At 35.2% G+C, this 16,770-nt stretch overlaps 1 protein-coding gene across 5 annotated transcripts in view; it reads right to left on the bottom strand.

Annotated features, from left to right (window-relative positions):
- The window catches only part of LOC114889100 (zinc finger protein 420), a 93,055-nt gene that overhangs the window by 48,546 nt on the left and 27,739 nt on the right, over positions 1-16,770 (bottom strand). Inside the window, exons 1-4 of one of the 5 annotated variants that reach the window (XR_003791965.1) lie at positions 15,829-16,019; positions 14,254-14,304; positions 5,641-5,729; positions 4,244-4,370 (exon numbers count right to left, since the gene is read on the bottom strand). The exons of 1 other annotated variant lie outside the window; for it this stretch is intronic. Coding sequence is in view for 2 of the 4 variants with exons in the window: in XM_029211991.1 (XP_029067824.1) it covers positions 4,244-4,370; positions 5,641-5,649 (136 nt within the window). In the remaining 2 variants the exon portion in view is untranslated. Of the gene's footprint in view, positions 1-3,139; positions 3,784-4,243; positions 4,371-5,640; positions 5,730-14,253; positions 14,305-15,828; positions 16,141-16,770 lie in introns of those variants that run through there. 3 more of the 5 variants (XM_029211991.1, XM_029211983.1, XM_029212048.1) reach the window with 3 other exon arrangements.

The following is a 16,770-nucleotide window of genomic DNA, read 5'->3' on the forward strand; positions in this document are numbered from 1 at the left end:
TCCCCAGAAATTGTAATTGTTGAATGATACATGTAATATAAATGCTTAAAATATATGAAAATATAAAATCAAAACCATGAGGAAGAGAATATATAGAAGAAAAGTAAGATCTAGGGGAGAGGGAAAATAACAAGTTCTAGAAATAAAACAATATAATCAATTATATTAAAATCTTAAAACAGCCAGAGAGAAAATACAGATTACTTACAAAAGGAACAACAATGAGACAGATGGTAGAATTCTCAAGAGCAACAACAGAAGCCAGAAGACAGTGGAATAATATCTACAGAGTGCTGAGAAAAAAATAATTGTCAGTATAGAATTCCATACCCAGCTAAATCATCAGGCAAGAATGAAGATGAAACAAGGTTATATTGCAACAACAGAAATATAAATGAAGAGTATTTACTAACAATAGGTCTTGCTTAATGTATTTCATGATAAATAAAATGATCGCAGTATGAAGGTATGATGGAAAGTGAATAGTGTGCAAATAAAAGGATATTCATGTGAATAAATCTACAACCAAATATTGCCATTTTGTAAAACAAAAATAATGCCCATTTTGGGAGGTTAAAAGAAAACAGAACTAAAATATTAGCCAACAATAACATATTAAATAGGAAAGATTAACCAAAGTTAAAACATTCTAAGATTCTTTATATTGTCCTGGGAGAAGGGAGACATTAACTATAGGCTTTCTTAAGTATGTACTTGTTAAGTGACACAAACAATAATGATCATGATTAAATGACCAAAACAGGCAGAAATACTCTTAAAATATTTAAACTCACCAGTAATCACGGCAATATGTTATTCAATTTTTTATCTACAAATTTACAGATATTTTTAAGTGATGATATCTAGTGTTGGTCAAAGTGTACAGAAAGAGTAAGTCATATACTGCTGGTACATGCCTGACAAGAATTTTGTGAAAATAAAATATGTATTTGACATAGAGATGAAAATATCACATCTCTCTATAAACCTCAATTCACTGCCACAGCAGCCACCAGTTTATTTCAAGGTAGATACAGTCCTTGATATCTGTGTTTTTTAACTTGTTGACCTTGAAATCCTAGGGATGAGTGAGGCATATAGTTTATTACAAGACCTCTACAAAGTAGTACGCAGACCAAATATTATATGTGGTTTGAATAACTATGTTTTATTATTAATAAAAACAATATCTATTAAAATATTTAATTTCCATTAAAAATGTATATTTTTTCAAATATCATAATTTAAAAAAACTACAAAACTGCATTTGCATTAAGATGAATAAAATGCATGTGATAAAAAATTAAAGATAACCAGTAAAAGCATACAAATAGTGTATACCTTCCAAACTAAACAAGGGAGGAAATGGAGTTTAATAAAAACAAAAAAACTGTACCCATCCTGATTAAGGAAAGATTTTAAAAGGAAGCAAAGAAGATCAAGAGAGTAATCCAAAAGCATAAAATAGGAGAGAAATAAATCCAAGCATACTGGCAATAACAATTAAATTTCAAAAATAAATTCTCAGATAATATCATATTACAGTAGTTACCAAACATGGCTGAACATTTATTTGAACAACCTAGGGAACTCCAAAAAATAATATCTCTGTCCTGTGTCCATAGATTGTGATTTAATTGGTCTGGGATGTGGCCTGGGATCTGGAATTTTTAAAAGGACTCCTGCTATTTCCAAAGTGCATATAAATTTAGAAATAGGGACTTCTCTGGTAGTCCTGTGGTTAAGACTCCATGTTCCTAATGCAAGGGGCCTGGGTTCCATCCCTTGTCAGGGAACTAGATCCCGCATGCTGCAACTAAGGGCCCGCACGCCACAACTAGAAGATTCCACATGCTGCAACTAAAGATCCTGCATGCCACAATGAAGATCCCGTGTGCTGCAATTAAGACCCGGCGCAACCAAATAAATAAAAATAAATACTTTTCTCAAAGTTTAGAAATAATTTCTATATATTTTTCCAAAGTGATTATGCCAATTGATACTGACATCAGTAAGGTACAGAACACTTAAAAAAACAGATCTACTCACATACAATTCATATACCTACAGTTCATTCATTTAGAGTACATACAATTCAACAGTTTTTAGTATATTCATAGAATTGTACAATAATCACCACAATCAAATTTTATAACATTTTTATCCCCTCAAAAAGAAACCCCATACCTATTGGCAGTCATTTTCAATTTCCCTATTTTCATTTTCCAATCCACCCTCACCTCCCAGCTCCCACCACAGTGCTGGGCAACCACTAATCTACTTCCTGTCTCTATGGATTTGTCTATTGTGGACATTTCATATAAATGATTATACAATATGTAGTCTTTGTGTCTGGCTTCGTTCATTTAGCATGTTTTCAAGGTTCATCCGTATTGTAGTATGTATCAGAACTTCATTCTTTTTTATTGCTGACTAATATTCCATTGTAAGGATATACCAATTTTACTCATCTATTCATCAGCTGATAGACATTTGGGTCATTCCACTTTTTGGCTTTTATGAATAATGAGGTATATAGCACTTCTGCATTTAAAAGTTGTAAACACTTGGTACTGTCATACTTCTCAATTTTTGCCAATCTAGGGCGTGTGAAATAATTATCTCACTGTGGTTTTAATTTGCATTTCCTGATTGCTAGTGAGGTTGAACAGTTTTTCATGATTATTGGCTATTTGCATTTCCTTTTCCTTGAACTGCCTATAAATGTCTTTTACCCAATTTTCAAAAAGGTTATTTACCTTTTTCTTAACCATCTATAGGAGCTTTTTGTATTCTAGATACTAACTTAATTCTTGTCAATATGCATTGCAATTATCTTCACCCAATTCACGGCTTGTCGTTTACTTTCTTTATGATGTCTTTTTATAAACAGAATAATTTTCATGCAAATTATCAACCTTAGAATAATTATTTTTAAAAAGAACTAAACAGAACCTTTAGAAATGTTCAATTTAGTTCTCTTTCACATCTGTTCCTTTATAAAAATCTTTTATTGCTTTTCATTTTTGTAATTTAGTTTATTTCTTTAAGTATTTCACCAATAGTTTATATTTACATTTAAAAATTCCAATATGTTAAATCTTTTACCATGCGATCTGTTGTTTCCTTATCAACTCACCTGTGACCTGTTTCCTCGTGGGTTTGATGATCTTTGTGAGCTCATCTTTTGTTGATTAATTTGTGAGAATTCTAAAAGCCCTCTTACTTTCCTCCAGAGAGAATTTGCATTTGCTTCGGCCAGGATTCAGAGGGCACCACCTTAGAGAATAAAATTTCAACTCCTTTTTTTCTATTCTTTAACTATCCTTATTTCTTATTACTCTATCATTCACTTTTCTTTAGATATAATGTTTTTCTGTTCCTCCTACAAAGTTAATGCCCAGCCCAAGCCCTTTACACCTACTATTCCAACTACCTGAAATACTGTTCCTCCAGATACTGGCCTGACTCATGCCCCTACTTTGGTAAAGTCTTTGTTCAAATGTTACTTTCTTAGAGAGGTTTCTACAAAATCTACCTATCTAAAATAACCTACCCCCCATTCCCCATTTAGTTCTTTCTCTGCCTATTCTACTTCACCTTTATTCATACTGTTTATTGCTACCTGCAATTTTTATGTTTATTAAATAAATATATGCACATAAATATGCACACACATACACATATATTTTTGTTTCCTTATTTATTTTGTATTTCTCCCAGAAGAATGTAAGTTTCAGCAGAATAGGAACCTTGTTTAGATCATTATTTCTCCAATGCCTACTACAGTCATTGGCATAGAATAGGCCCCTCAATAAATAAATATATTTTGAATAAATGAGTACGTTTTAAAGAACGGAGACAAATGATATAAATCTAAATATAAAAAAAAATCTGGAAAGAAGATGACTCCCAAGTTTACATAAAAGGGTTGTTACAGGGGGAAAGAGAAGTGAAGGGGCAAGAGACAATTATATTCCAGCGACTTGAAGAGTCCAAAGACTAAAGTCATCATTTAGATGGGAAAATCAAGACAGAAGGAAGACAGGCAATTATATTTGAAGGCTGGAGAAGATAAATGTGCCCAATGAAACCATCCATGTCTACTTCCAGTAATTTGAAACTATTCCTTGGAGAATAATAAGAAATTCAGTTAATCACTTAAAAACAACATTGAAATAACAGAAAAGAAAGCAGCCATTCCAAAGGTAGATCCTGAAATACTAGGGGTAGATATCCTTACCTAGTGACACCAAGTTACTATAGTTCTCCAACATCACATCTCTATACAAATCCCTTTGAGCAGAGTCCAGGCATTCCCACTCTTCCTGAGAGAAGTCAATGGCAACATCCCTGAACATCACTGATCTCTGAAACATAAACATAATACTAGTTGTGGAAATAAAATATTTTTTCAATGGAAGGGGAGATGATAGAGAGCTCTCAACGAAGAAGGTAACAGAGCAAATAGGCTGGGAAGCCTCTTACATGGATAAGACACTAAAGAAATTGGTGCTTCTGAAGTTCCTTTTTATGCCTGTTGCTGTAGATATTTCCTGCATATAGAATATCTCATTTTACATATAAATCTGAGAATTAATAAAGTAAATGCAATGTCCCAATTGAAAGAAATAGCATACACAAGCACCCTGTACAATAGGTATCTTACATATCATGCATTCTCAACAAATGCAAGTTTCTCTTCTTCTCTATTTAAGAAAGAAAAAATTTGGTATAGTTTTCTGTAAAACCTTATAAAATCTCTATCTTATAAGATTTGCATAAAATTAAAGAATTTATTGAACCCTCAGGTTCACCATTATATCAGAATATTACATAAGCATTTTCCTGGTTACCAATAATTTAGTAAATATTTTTAATAGACTGTAGAATAGCTCCATATAATGAATGTATCTGACTTAATAAGTGTGCATCATTGAACACTTTAGGTTACATAAAAACCTTGTAAGCATTTTTTACTTTTGGTAGTTTATAATTCTCAACGGCATCATCACGTGAATAATGATCTTTCTTGTTACTATTAATCACTTAAAAACTTACCTTTTCTTTATTCTAAGCAACAGAAAGGTAGAAAAGATAATCTAAACTTACACATTCAAGATTAGCACAAAATGTTGAATCTCAAAATGATCCATGTTACTGGTATTCGTCAATCACGGATTCCCAGGGAAGATCCCTGATCTCTCTGTATTCAATCCCTAATATGTTCCTTATCTTAAAAGCTCACAAAGCACGAGGTTTGCCATGTATGGACACTAAGCCCAGTCAAGACCAAATCCTATCTTGTCTAACCAGGAAATGTAGGTCTAAAGAGAAGGTCAAAGTTTTCTCATGGGTGGTATGTACAAATCTTAAAAAATCAGGGACTCTGCTTTTGTTATATCAGTGTTCCCAGTCAAAGATGCTCATTGGACTTTTGCATAAGTATGTGAATATAAGTTAGATTAGAAGGACATACTTAGGGAAGACACTATCACTTATAAGACTGGAAAAAACTGGAAAGCACACTCATGAATGGGGTGAGTCAGGAAGGAACTTTTAGGAATAAGGAATGCAAACATGCACGTATTCTGTAAAAAAGTGATTATTTAAAGAGGGCACAAGGAAACACTGATTTACCTGAGCCATGGTTTTTACAGCTGCAAGAAATGATCAATCATCTTCTGGGTTCCTATTTTAGAGAAGCACAGAGTCTGGAAAAGGCAGTACTGGGGGGGAGAAACAGAACCATGAAACCATGCTTTTTGCAAAGCTCCAAATGGGTAAGTTAGAGTTATCTTTGTTGTTCTCCTCTTCCTGTCTCTTTCTCCCATCCCCAAAATATACACTAAGCAGGGGAGATACAGGTGGTGATCCTTACCCTGGTCAAACTCAATGCTCTCTCTATATACAAAGAGGAAACATTTACAACTTCTTTACTATTTCTGAAATGAAACTTATAGGTAATAAAACACACATATACATTATACCAAAAAAAGAGATAATGACCAACTGTTAAACTTTAATATGTTAATGACCATACACAACTACATAGAAGGCTCAAATAGTTAAATACTTAGGCTTACAACTACTTAAAATGAACACATTTAGATTTATAAGATTACAATATTCAACTTAATATGGTTGACATCTTTTATTTATAGTTGACATTTTAAAATAAAGGCCATATATGTATGTATGTGTGTGTAGAATCAATGAAATGCATTACCTACAAATGAAGACTTCTACAAGTATGTGATACTAGCAAGTCTTATCACAAGCAGTGTTGCCATCAGTGCTGTAACTTTTTTAAATGGTTTAAAAAAACTCAGTAAATTTCTGAATAAAACAAAGTACAATCTTTTCTCAATCAAACTACGGTAGCATTCCTGGAAGATTTAGCTGACAGTAAAACCATGCAATAATAGTAAAATAGATAAGTGCAGCAATTCAAAAAAATCAGGCAAAAAATGCTTTACGTGAGAGGTGCCAGACCCAGATAATTATAAACACATTTTTCCCCCAGCTATGGTCCTCATTTTGCAGGTCACAGACAATTTCTTTGTTGTGCACTTCAGGACATCTAGAAGTTGGCAAACTACTGCCCACCAATTATTTTTAAAAATAAAGCTTTACTGGAACACATCTATATTCATTCACTTATATACTGTCTTTGGCTACTTTCACACTATAATGGCAGAGTTGAACAGCTGCAAGAGAGACCATATGGCCCATAAAGCCTAAAATATGTACTGTCTAGCCCTTTACAGAAAAGCTTTCTAAGCTGTGATCTAGATCCATGGTTTGCTTCAGTCCTTCAAAAGCCAGAAGCCTTCACCCTCAACCCAGTTATTTAAACATTCAAAAGAACCCAGCTATATTTCGAAAACATCCCTAGGGAAAGTCACTGCCCCTACAGAGAATCATTGATATAGGTGATCAATAAATATTTAATTAGAAATTCCACTTCTTCCAGCTACAATAGATAACTGTGCCCATCGTGATGATAAAAAAGGAATTCAGATAAGATGTAAATTCAGAATTAAAAAAAAATTCATCACAGAGCTGAAGACACAAATACATTTAAATGAATTAAACTCCAAAAAGTGCCAAGTTCTTCATAAAAGACATGTATATGGATGCTCCCATCCCTGGCAGGGCTTAAACTAAATTTTACTTAATTTAAAGGTAAACAGTCCAACTATTCCAATAAAAAGACAATGTCAAGGCAAGATAAAAAAGCAAATTCCAATTGTATTCTCTTTACAAGAAATGCACTTTAAACATAAACAGATGGGTTAAAAGTTAAATGGAGAAAGCAAGAAACTAATACAACATTGTAAAGCAACTATACTCCAATAAAGATTAAAAAAAAGTTAACTGCAGAAATACATACCATACAAACACTAAGCATAAGAAAGCTTGTGTACCTGTATTAATATAAGGCAAAATAGACAAAGAGTAACACTGGCAATAAATGATAAATTCATCAAGAAAACACAGCAATCCTAACTGTGTAAAGATATAACAAAAGAGTATCAACATATATAAAGTAAAACTTGAAAGAACTAAAGGAAGAAAGAGACAAATCCACAATCAGATTTGGAAGTTTTAACATCTTTCTCTCAGTAATTGATACAAGTAGATTCTTAAAAATCAGTAACAATATAGAGGATTTACACAACACTATCAAGTACCATGTGATAACTGATACCATACCGACTGTCAAGAATACCACACTCAACTGTCAAGAGCTGAGCTGTGCTAGATAGAGCTGAGCTGCTAGTTGTCAGAAAAGCTGACGAAGACAACAGCCAAATGACAGTACCAGTCAAGCCTTTAATGTTTAATCACTTACTAATCAGCTAGTATAAGCAAGAGGCTAACCCAGAGACAGTGCTGACTTCCCCACTGTTCCATTTTCCCCCATGGAGCAGCACCTAGAGAAGGTCTAATGGATAAACCCAGATTTATGGAACCATCTCACTGCCAAGGAAGTACCAAACAAAAGACCCCTCCCACTTCATGGAGAGGGAGATGGGGGAAGGGCTAGGAGTAGAAAAGTATTGAGTACTGAGTCACAGTGAAGAAAAAGTATCTTCAAGGTTTGCCTCCATATACACGATAAGGAAGTCGGTGCCTGATAAAGAGGTATCATAATGGAGGCACTTGTGGTAGGAAGGCAGATGTGCATAAGAGCATGGCTGGCTGGGAGGCCTGAGCCCTTGGACTGCAACTCCTTAGGATACTGCAATGCATGGCTAGGCACTAAGTCAGGTGCGGGAAAGAAACAAAGTATCAAAAATATTTTAAATTTGAATCATTCAGAGTATATTTTCTGGTCTTTGTCCACACACTATTAAATTAGAAATAACAGTAAGAGGTCTAGTAGTACCTCCAAATATTTGCAAATTAAACACACTTCTAAATAACTCATAAGAAGAAATCACAAAAGACATTAAAAAATATGCTGAACTGAATGACAATAAAAACACAACTTACCAAATTTTGTGGGCTGCAGCAAAAACAGTATTTAAAGGAAAATTTATAGCTTTAAATGCTAGGAAAAAAGGAATGTGTACCATCAGTTCCCACCTTAAGGAGCTGGTTAAAGAAGAACAAATGAAGCCCAAAGTAAGAGGAAAATAAATAATAGAAATAAACACAAAATCCACAATTGATCCAAAATGGATTTTAACAGAGAATCAACAAAGCAAAAAACTTGTTCTTTCAAAAGATTAATAGAGTTGATAAGCTCCTAGCAAGTCTATGAAGAAAAAAAATTACCAATATGGAGAAGAGACTACTGATCTTACAGGCATTAAAAGGATAATGCAACCCTATGCCAATAAATTTGACAATATGAATGATATGGACAAATTCCTTAAAACACAAATTATCAAAAGTCACACAAGAAGAAATAGAAAATATAAACTGCCCCATAGATATTACAGAAATCGAATTTTTAGTAAAACAAAATAAAACACCCTGTCTACAGAGAAGACCCAGATGGCTTCACCAGTAAGTTCTACCAACATTTAAGGCAGATATAATACTATTCCTTCACAAACTCTTTCAGAAAATAAGAAAAGGAGTAGACAATCTTTTACATTTTGAGGCAAAAAACCCATAATATCAAAACCTGACAAAAATATTGCAAGAAAAAAATTTTAGCTCAATATCTCTCGTGAACACACACAAAATATTATAAGGTGGTATCAAATAGAATCCATTTGACTTTGGAACTGTGAGTATGTTTTGTATAACTGTTAAGACAAAATTAAATCAAACTGGAAAAAATCCCTAAGAACCGAAAGCAAAGTGAAACAAACTTACCTGTTCATAATACTAGCAGGGTAAACACAGAAGGGAAGTGGTTATTTCAAGGAATTTTCAAATACGTATATTTAACATTAGATTCCTAGTGCAATATAACCTACAGACCAAATAACTAATAACAGATAACCAAATAGCTGTTTTTCAGTAACTATACTATTATTAATATTAATAAATAATAAATTTATTAAGTATTATTAACAAGTTTTATAAAATAAAAGAAATTATTAATAATATTGGCATTGTTATTCTAAAACAGACAATTCTGAAATGATTACACACACATACATCAATGAGAATAAAGCAAGTATGTAATTATCTTAATGTTATTAAGAATAAAGATTTTCAGAGTACAAAAAGAAATACAAATGTAAAAATCAAGAAAAACTCTATAACCTTTAAATTCAATTAGAAATATCATTATAAACTCAGGATGTACTTTTCTCCTTCTAAAAAATACGTATTTAACCAACTCTGTAAAGACCTACAAGCAATAACAACCAGAAGCAATGAGAACTCCAACTATCCTAATTGTGGCTTCTTAAAACCACTTCTCACTAAAAGGAACCAGGGCTCCACAGAGAAGTGGCTGATTTCATGTTTAACACAGGAAAATGGACAAGATGGGCCTAGAACATCTTGTCACACCAGAAAGTTTGGAATATACCACAAACTCCAACAGTAATAAAAAGGAATTCAAAAGGAGCCAAATCGGAGGTAGTAAAGAGGATCCCACTGGCAACAGATGGACAGTTTGAGTATTAATAAGAATATATATAATATATAATATTATATAATATTATATAATATATATTATAGAATATATATAGAATATATATTATATAATATATAATATATATAATATAATATAATATATTATATAATATAAATATATATTATATAGAATATAATATATATAGAATATAATATAATATAGAATAACTGCTATAGACTGAAACATACCAAATATATTTGAATCTACAAGTTCATAATAATAATTTAAAAGGAAAACACAGGATAAACTTTGGAAGATGCTGAAAAATGAGAGTAAAATCAAGCTTTTATTCTACTTTTTTTGCATAAGCTATACTTCAGAGTAACCAAGACACTGATGAGAAGATGGCTCTCCCTTTACAGAAGTATCCCAGCTAATAAATGCAGAAGAAATGATAGAATTAAATAATATTTTGTGACTTCTGATAAAATAATGGATTCCAAATAAAGATTATCAATGGCTGCTAACATCACATAAAGGAAAACAAATATTCACTACTTCATAGATGTATATATCATTATGTATGAAGGATTAGCGTAAAACAAACAAGCAAAAACACAAAAAACCTGAACCTGATCAAGCCTCTACAAATGCCAGTTTACAAGAAATACAGGGTTAAAAGAACATGTTAAATAACACCACATATATGCAATCAACAAAATCCAGAATATGGGTAACTCTGTAAGAAACTCTGTTTCTGGAACAAATAAAACTGAAAGAAAAGAGAAAAAGAAAGATTTAAGAAATATATCTTCTTATTACATTAAACGGACATTCTTTAGATCTTGTTTTTGGACAGGTTTTTTTTTTATTGAAGTATAACTGCTTTACAGTGTTGTGTTAATTTCTGCTGTACAATGTGTTAGTTTCTGCTGTACAGTGAAGTGAATTAGCTATATGTATACCTACATTCCCTCCCTCTTGGACCTCCCTCCCACCCCCACCCCCACCCCCCATTCCACCCATCTAGGTCATCACAAGCACCGAGCTCATTGTTTGGATCTTGATTCTAACAAACCATAAAAAATTATTTATGGGCAATGGGGAAAACAACACTAACTGGCTATTTTATGACATTAAGAGTGTACTGAGTTCTTTTTTTCTTTTTAATAGTAATGACACTGTGGTTTTGTTTTTAAAATAAAAAGTCCTTATATTTTAGAAACACCCACTAAAATACTTGTGAATGAAATTATATATCTGGAATTTACTTCAAAATAATCCATGCTTTTTTGGGTCGGGGGAGAGAGTAGTAGAACCATAGATGAAACATGTTTAGCCTTAAACTGATATTTGTTGAAGCTGAGTGATGGGTAGAGTACACAGGGGTGCCTTACACTGTACTTTTAGCTTTGCATATGTTTGAATTTTTCCATAATAAGAAGTAAAAAAGAAAGACTTGAAGGATAGATTCCAAATACGAACTAAGATTCATTCCAAAGGAGGGTTTCTGAGTAATTTTTATTTTCTTCCTTATTTGTTTCCTTTTGTATTTTCTAAATCATTCCAACAAACATGTACTACTTTGATGTCATAAAACTAGGAAATAATAGCTTCCTGAAATTTAAAACAAGGGTATGTTACGGTTAAAAAGAGAAATTCTCAATAAATTCAGAGAAAAAAGAATATTTAACAGTATAAAGACAGACACGAAGACTTTTTTTTGAAAATTTGGGTAATGGAGAAAAAAGTAAGAAAGGGGAAAAATGAGGAAATGGGCCAATTTTATTATTACTTAAGGTTGTGATTTGGGTAGAATTTATGTCAAAAGCATTAAAATAAACTAAAAGTAGGCCACTTCTAGAAATTTGCTCCAAAGATAAACCATAGAGACAATATACACAGTTGTCAACAAAACACTGGGGAAAAAACCACCAATGCCCACCTGTAGGAGACTGGCTGAATAAAGCAGTATACCCACACAACATAAAATGAAGCTATTAAAAAGAATGAGGAGGATCTCTATAGGCTGCTTATGCAGTGATGTCTGGGATACATTAAATATGTGAGGAAAAAAAAGGAAAGTGCAGAACAGCATACAAGGAATGCTCCTTTTTGACTAAGAATGAAGATGATAAAAAATACATACATATACATACAAACACATAAACATATATATATATATATATATATATATATATATATATCATTTGAAAGAAAAATAGAAGAATAAACCAAAGAGAAGCACAGGTAGTTATCTACAGAGGAAAGAAAAACAAGGTGGAAGAGACAGGAATGGATGCTAGACTTCTCTAAATTCACCTTGATCTACAGTTTTGATTTTAGAAATATGTAAATATCCTATTTAATTTTAAAACAAAATTAAATCAAAGTGGTGGGAAAACAATCCCTAAAAGTAGAAAGCAAGGTGAAACAAATGAGCCTGTGTCTCTCAAGTTGATGACTTAACTATATGAAAGGTGTTATTATAGGCGACTTTAAAAACACAGTAATTTGATTATAGATCCTTAGTGGGTTATATCCCATTGAACTCCAAGAAGTCTTGGTTGTTTTCTATATTCATAAGATTAGTAAAAATGTTGGTATTGTTATTTTTAAACTCTTTCTCTCAATCCAAAAGGAAGCAGAAAATATGGAAAAAGAAATAAAGAAGAGATGGAACAAATATAAATGGAAAGATGACAGATTTGACCCAAAGTATACCAATAATCACATTAAATATAAATGGTAAAAACACTCCAATTAAAAGACAGGTATTGTTAAACTGGATAAAAACACAAGATCCAACTAAATGCTGCCTACAAGAAATGTACTTTATCAGAACACAAATAGGTTAAAAGTAAAAGTATAGAAAAAGATATACCATGCTAACACTAATGAAAAGAAAGCTGAAGTGCCTATATTAAATATCAGATAAAGTAAGTGTTCAGAGCAAAGAATATTACAAGACCATTTCATAATGATAAAGGAGTCAATTCAACATTAGGACATATAATCTGAAACATTTATGTACCTAATAACAGAGCTTCAAAATAAATGAAGCAGAAACTGATAGAAACTACTGTACAAAGAGAAAGAGGTATATCCAACAAATTCAATACGGGTACAGAAGATTTAAACACTACCAATCCATCTGACCTAGCAGATATGTATAGAACATTCCACGCAACGGTGGCAGAATACAGTCTTTTCAAGTGCACAACAAACGTGTACTAGGATAGACCACACATTCTGGGTCATAAAATAAATCTTAATAAATTTAAAAGAATTCAAGTCATACAAAGTATATTCTCTGAATAAAATGGAATGAAGATAGAAATCAGTAGCAGAAAGACCTCTGGAAGATCCTTAAAATGTTTGAAAACTAAATAACATGTTACTAAATAAATAAGACAAAGAAGAAATAAAAAGGCAAATTAGGAGGTATTTTGAACTGAAGGCAGAATAACTGAAATAAGATTGGCAAGTGATAACTTTTAAGTTGGGCATATGATAGTACAGAGGTACACTTCTGTGTACCTCTGAAAATTAACAAACATTTTAAAAAGTTAAAAAAACAGAATGCTGCTATGTCAGAAATAACACAAAAGAGCTCTTCATTTTTAAATTTATGGATCTCAAATCCATTCTTCCTTAATTTAACCGCTATTGGGAAGCATCTATCACAATTAACTGCACATATTCCTTGCTCTCAATCTACAGAAAATTGCCTTGCCCCTCCATCATTTGAGAAGGCTTACCTAGGAAATTTCAAAAAGAAACAAAGATTCGGGACTTCCCTGGTGGCAGAGTGGTTAAGAATCTGCCTGCCAATGCAGGGGACACGGGTTCGAGCCCTGGTCGGGGAAGATCCCACATGCCGCAAAGCAACTAAGCCCGTGCGCCACAGCTACTGAGCCTGTACTCTAGAGCCGAGCCACAACTACTGAGCCCACATGCCACAACTACTGAAGCCTGCACGCCTAGAGCCCTGCTCCGCAACGAGAGAAGCCACTGCAATGAGAAGCCCGTACACCGCAACGAAGAGTAGCCCCCATTCGCCGCAACTAGAGAAAGCCCGCGCACAGCAACGAGGACCCAACGCTGCCAAAAATAAAGAAACAAAAAAAAAAAACCCAAAGATTCCTATGTCCTGAAAAAACAAAGGCATTTCACGAAACAAAGAGAAAACATCTACGCACCTTGGAGCTTGCTTCTGATTGTATAACAGCCACTCTTTCTTCCTCTGGGCGCTATTCTCAGGGAAAGAAAAAAGAATCATGAGATACTGGGCCTTTCTTAGAGTATACTCTAAATTAGAACGCCACCAATCTACCCCTCATTTAACATAGAGGAAAGTCAAAAGGAGACTAGAACAGTTCTGCACTTTCTGTATTAGAAAGAAGGGCCAAGTTCACAGCCAACTTGGGCTAGAATTTGCTTCTCAATTCAAGGCTGTCTGCTGGAGATGGAGTCCTGAAGGGGAGTGCTACAGGTTCTCAAGTGTATGGCTGACTCCTCTAGCACGCTCTCTGGAAGTATTCCCACTCCTGGAATCCCATTACATTTCCAAGTGACCTGTCTTGAAGGTGCTATCAGCTCTAAAATTCTCATCTCCAGTCCAGATCTGTGCCTTAGAAATAACTAATACTCTTCATTCAGGGGTTCAAATTTCTGACTTCTTCCTTCCTGTCACTTCTCTGCATCCAAAACCCTTAATGCTATAAGGTGAGAGAGCAGCAGCAAGCAGCAGGGAAGCTACATCTACAATCCCAGGGCAAACTAAGGATGGATATGAAAAATGAAGCACTACAGGCAATGTGTGAAATGGGGGGTGGGGTGTAGGGTGTGGTAATCACTGTGATCAAAAGAGAAATAAGTCAAGTCCTCAGAGGAGGACAAAGCCACAAGGGATTCTTAATCCATAGGCTGGCTCAGCCACAGAATGAACCCCAGAAATTACCAAACTGCAATTTTACCTCTGTACCCCACTAAACTCCCATAAGATCACAGACTATAAAATATACAAATGACTCACAAAGTCACACACAATCACATTTCCACAGTTACACGGCCAGAGTCACAATCACCAAGTTAATGCTACACTGTCTGACCATCTAGTCTTAAAACCCAATCATACACAGAGCATACACACAATCACTCAAGCATACACAAGCACCCTGTTGGGGACACACACAGCCCAAAATAACCTTTCACAACAGCACTTTTACTCTCTTCATACAGTCATGAAAACGGCACACAGTCATCCAATCAGATAGTCAGAAAAACACAACCAAGTACCAGGTCAAGGAAACAAGCAATCACAAACCTCGTGTCACAGAAACAGTGTCGTAGCACTTCGAAGTCACAGGCAAACCCTAGTAACACACATACAAAACCTCAAAGTAACACAAGCACTTCCAAACACCCTGTCACAACAACACTGTCGCACACCTCAGAGTCATAGCACGCAGTCCACAGGCAATTACACTGTCACATAAGCACATTTCCAGTCAAGTAAGCACGCGGTCACAAACAAAGTCATAGCAGTACTATCACAGCCTCAGAGTCAAAACAACTCTCACTTACACAAACACACACAAAACCACAGTAGTACACGACCATTCGCCCATACAGTCACCAATACCAGGCTGGCTGTCGCGCGCGCGCGTACGCACACACGCGCACACACAAAACACCAGGAGACACGGCCACCCACGTAATTCCAGTGACGCTTCCTCCGAGCGTTTCCACCCTGGTATTCCGGACATACTCACCTCGACAGAGGGTGCAGTTCAGGGTCCAGGACCTGGTGCCCGGGAACCCAGCCCGGCTTCGGGTTCGCCCGCCCTGCAGGAGCCAGGCCAAACTCTCCCACAGACGCAGCCCTCTCCCCACGCGAGGTCCCCAAGTCGCGCGAACAAACGGAAATGAAGCCGCGTTCGGGACGCGGTGGCTCTGGGAAATGTAGTCCAACTCCGGGCAGGCTGTGGCTGGCCAGCGAGAACGTTAGGAGACCCAGCCCACAAACTCTCCGCTGGGTTCGAGGACCCCCGCTGCTAGAACTAACTCGCCCCAACTGCCGCGCCCCGGGGATTTCTGGGAGAGGCCGCCTGCGCTCAGTGCGCAGGCGTGGGGCGCGCTCGCCTCGGGCAGTTGGCCCCTGAGACCGCGGAGAGTGTTGAGTGGGCTCGGGGCCTTATACACGTCAGGAGAAAGTGGGACCCGCCGGTGGGGCAGGTAGCGTCAGACTGGCATGAGACCCTCTCTGTGCCTTGTTAGGCCCTTTGGTGCTTGTGAATATTTGTGAGACAACGCGAGATATTTTCGGGTGGACTGGGAGTCCCTCAGTGGCCGAGTGTATGGTTATTTCTGCCTGTGCGTGATTCTACGTGCTGTCGGGTGTGAGGTTATTCGTACTTGAAGCTGCGCGGTAATAGCATTTTATAACTGTGTGGGATTGTCTGACATATTACGGGACTTCTACTTTTGTAGTTTGTTTTGTGCCATAATTGAGTGTGATTGTGTGACTGGTGATGATTTGTGTCAATATAAAGGTACTTTTCTTGTGCCTATATCTTCAGAATGTTAGGAGTTTGACTAGCAAAAGAGCATATATGTGACTGTGAGAAAACGATGGATGGTCAAATTATTTCTTCCTTGAACACTAATTTGATGATCTGGAAAAGGTTATTCACTTGGCAGATAATTTAGACATG

This window comes from Monodon monoceros, unplaced genomic scaffold, assembly GCF_005190385.1.
Source record: "Monodon monoceros isolate NGI ecotype Baffin Bay Population unplaced genomic scaffold, NGI_Narwhal_1 Super_Scaffold_10, whole genome shotgun sequence".
Lineage (NCBI taxonomy): Eukaryota > Metazoa > Chordata > Mammalia > Artiodactyla > Monodontidae > Monodon > Monodon monoceros.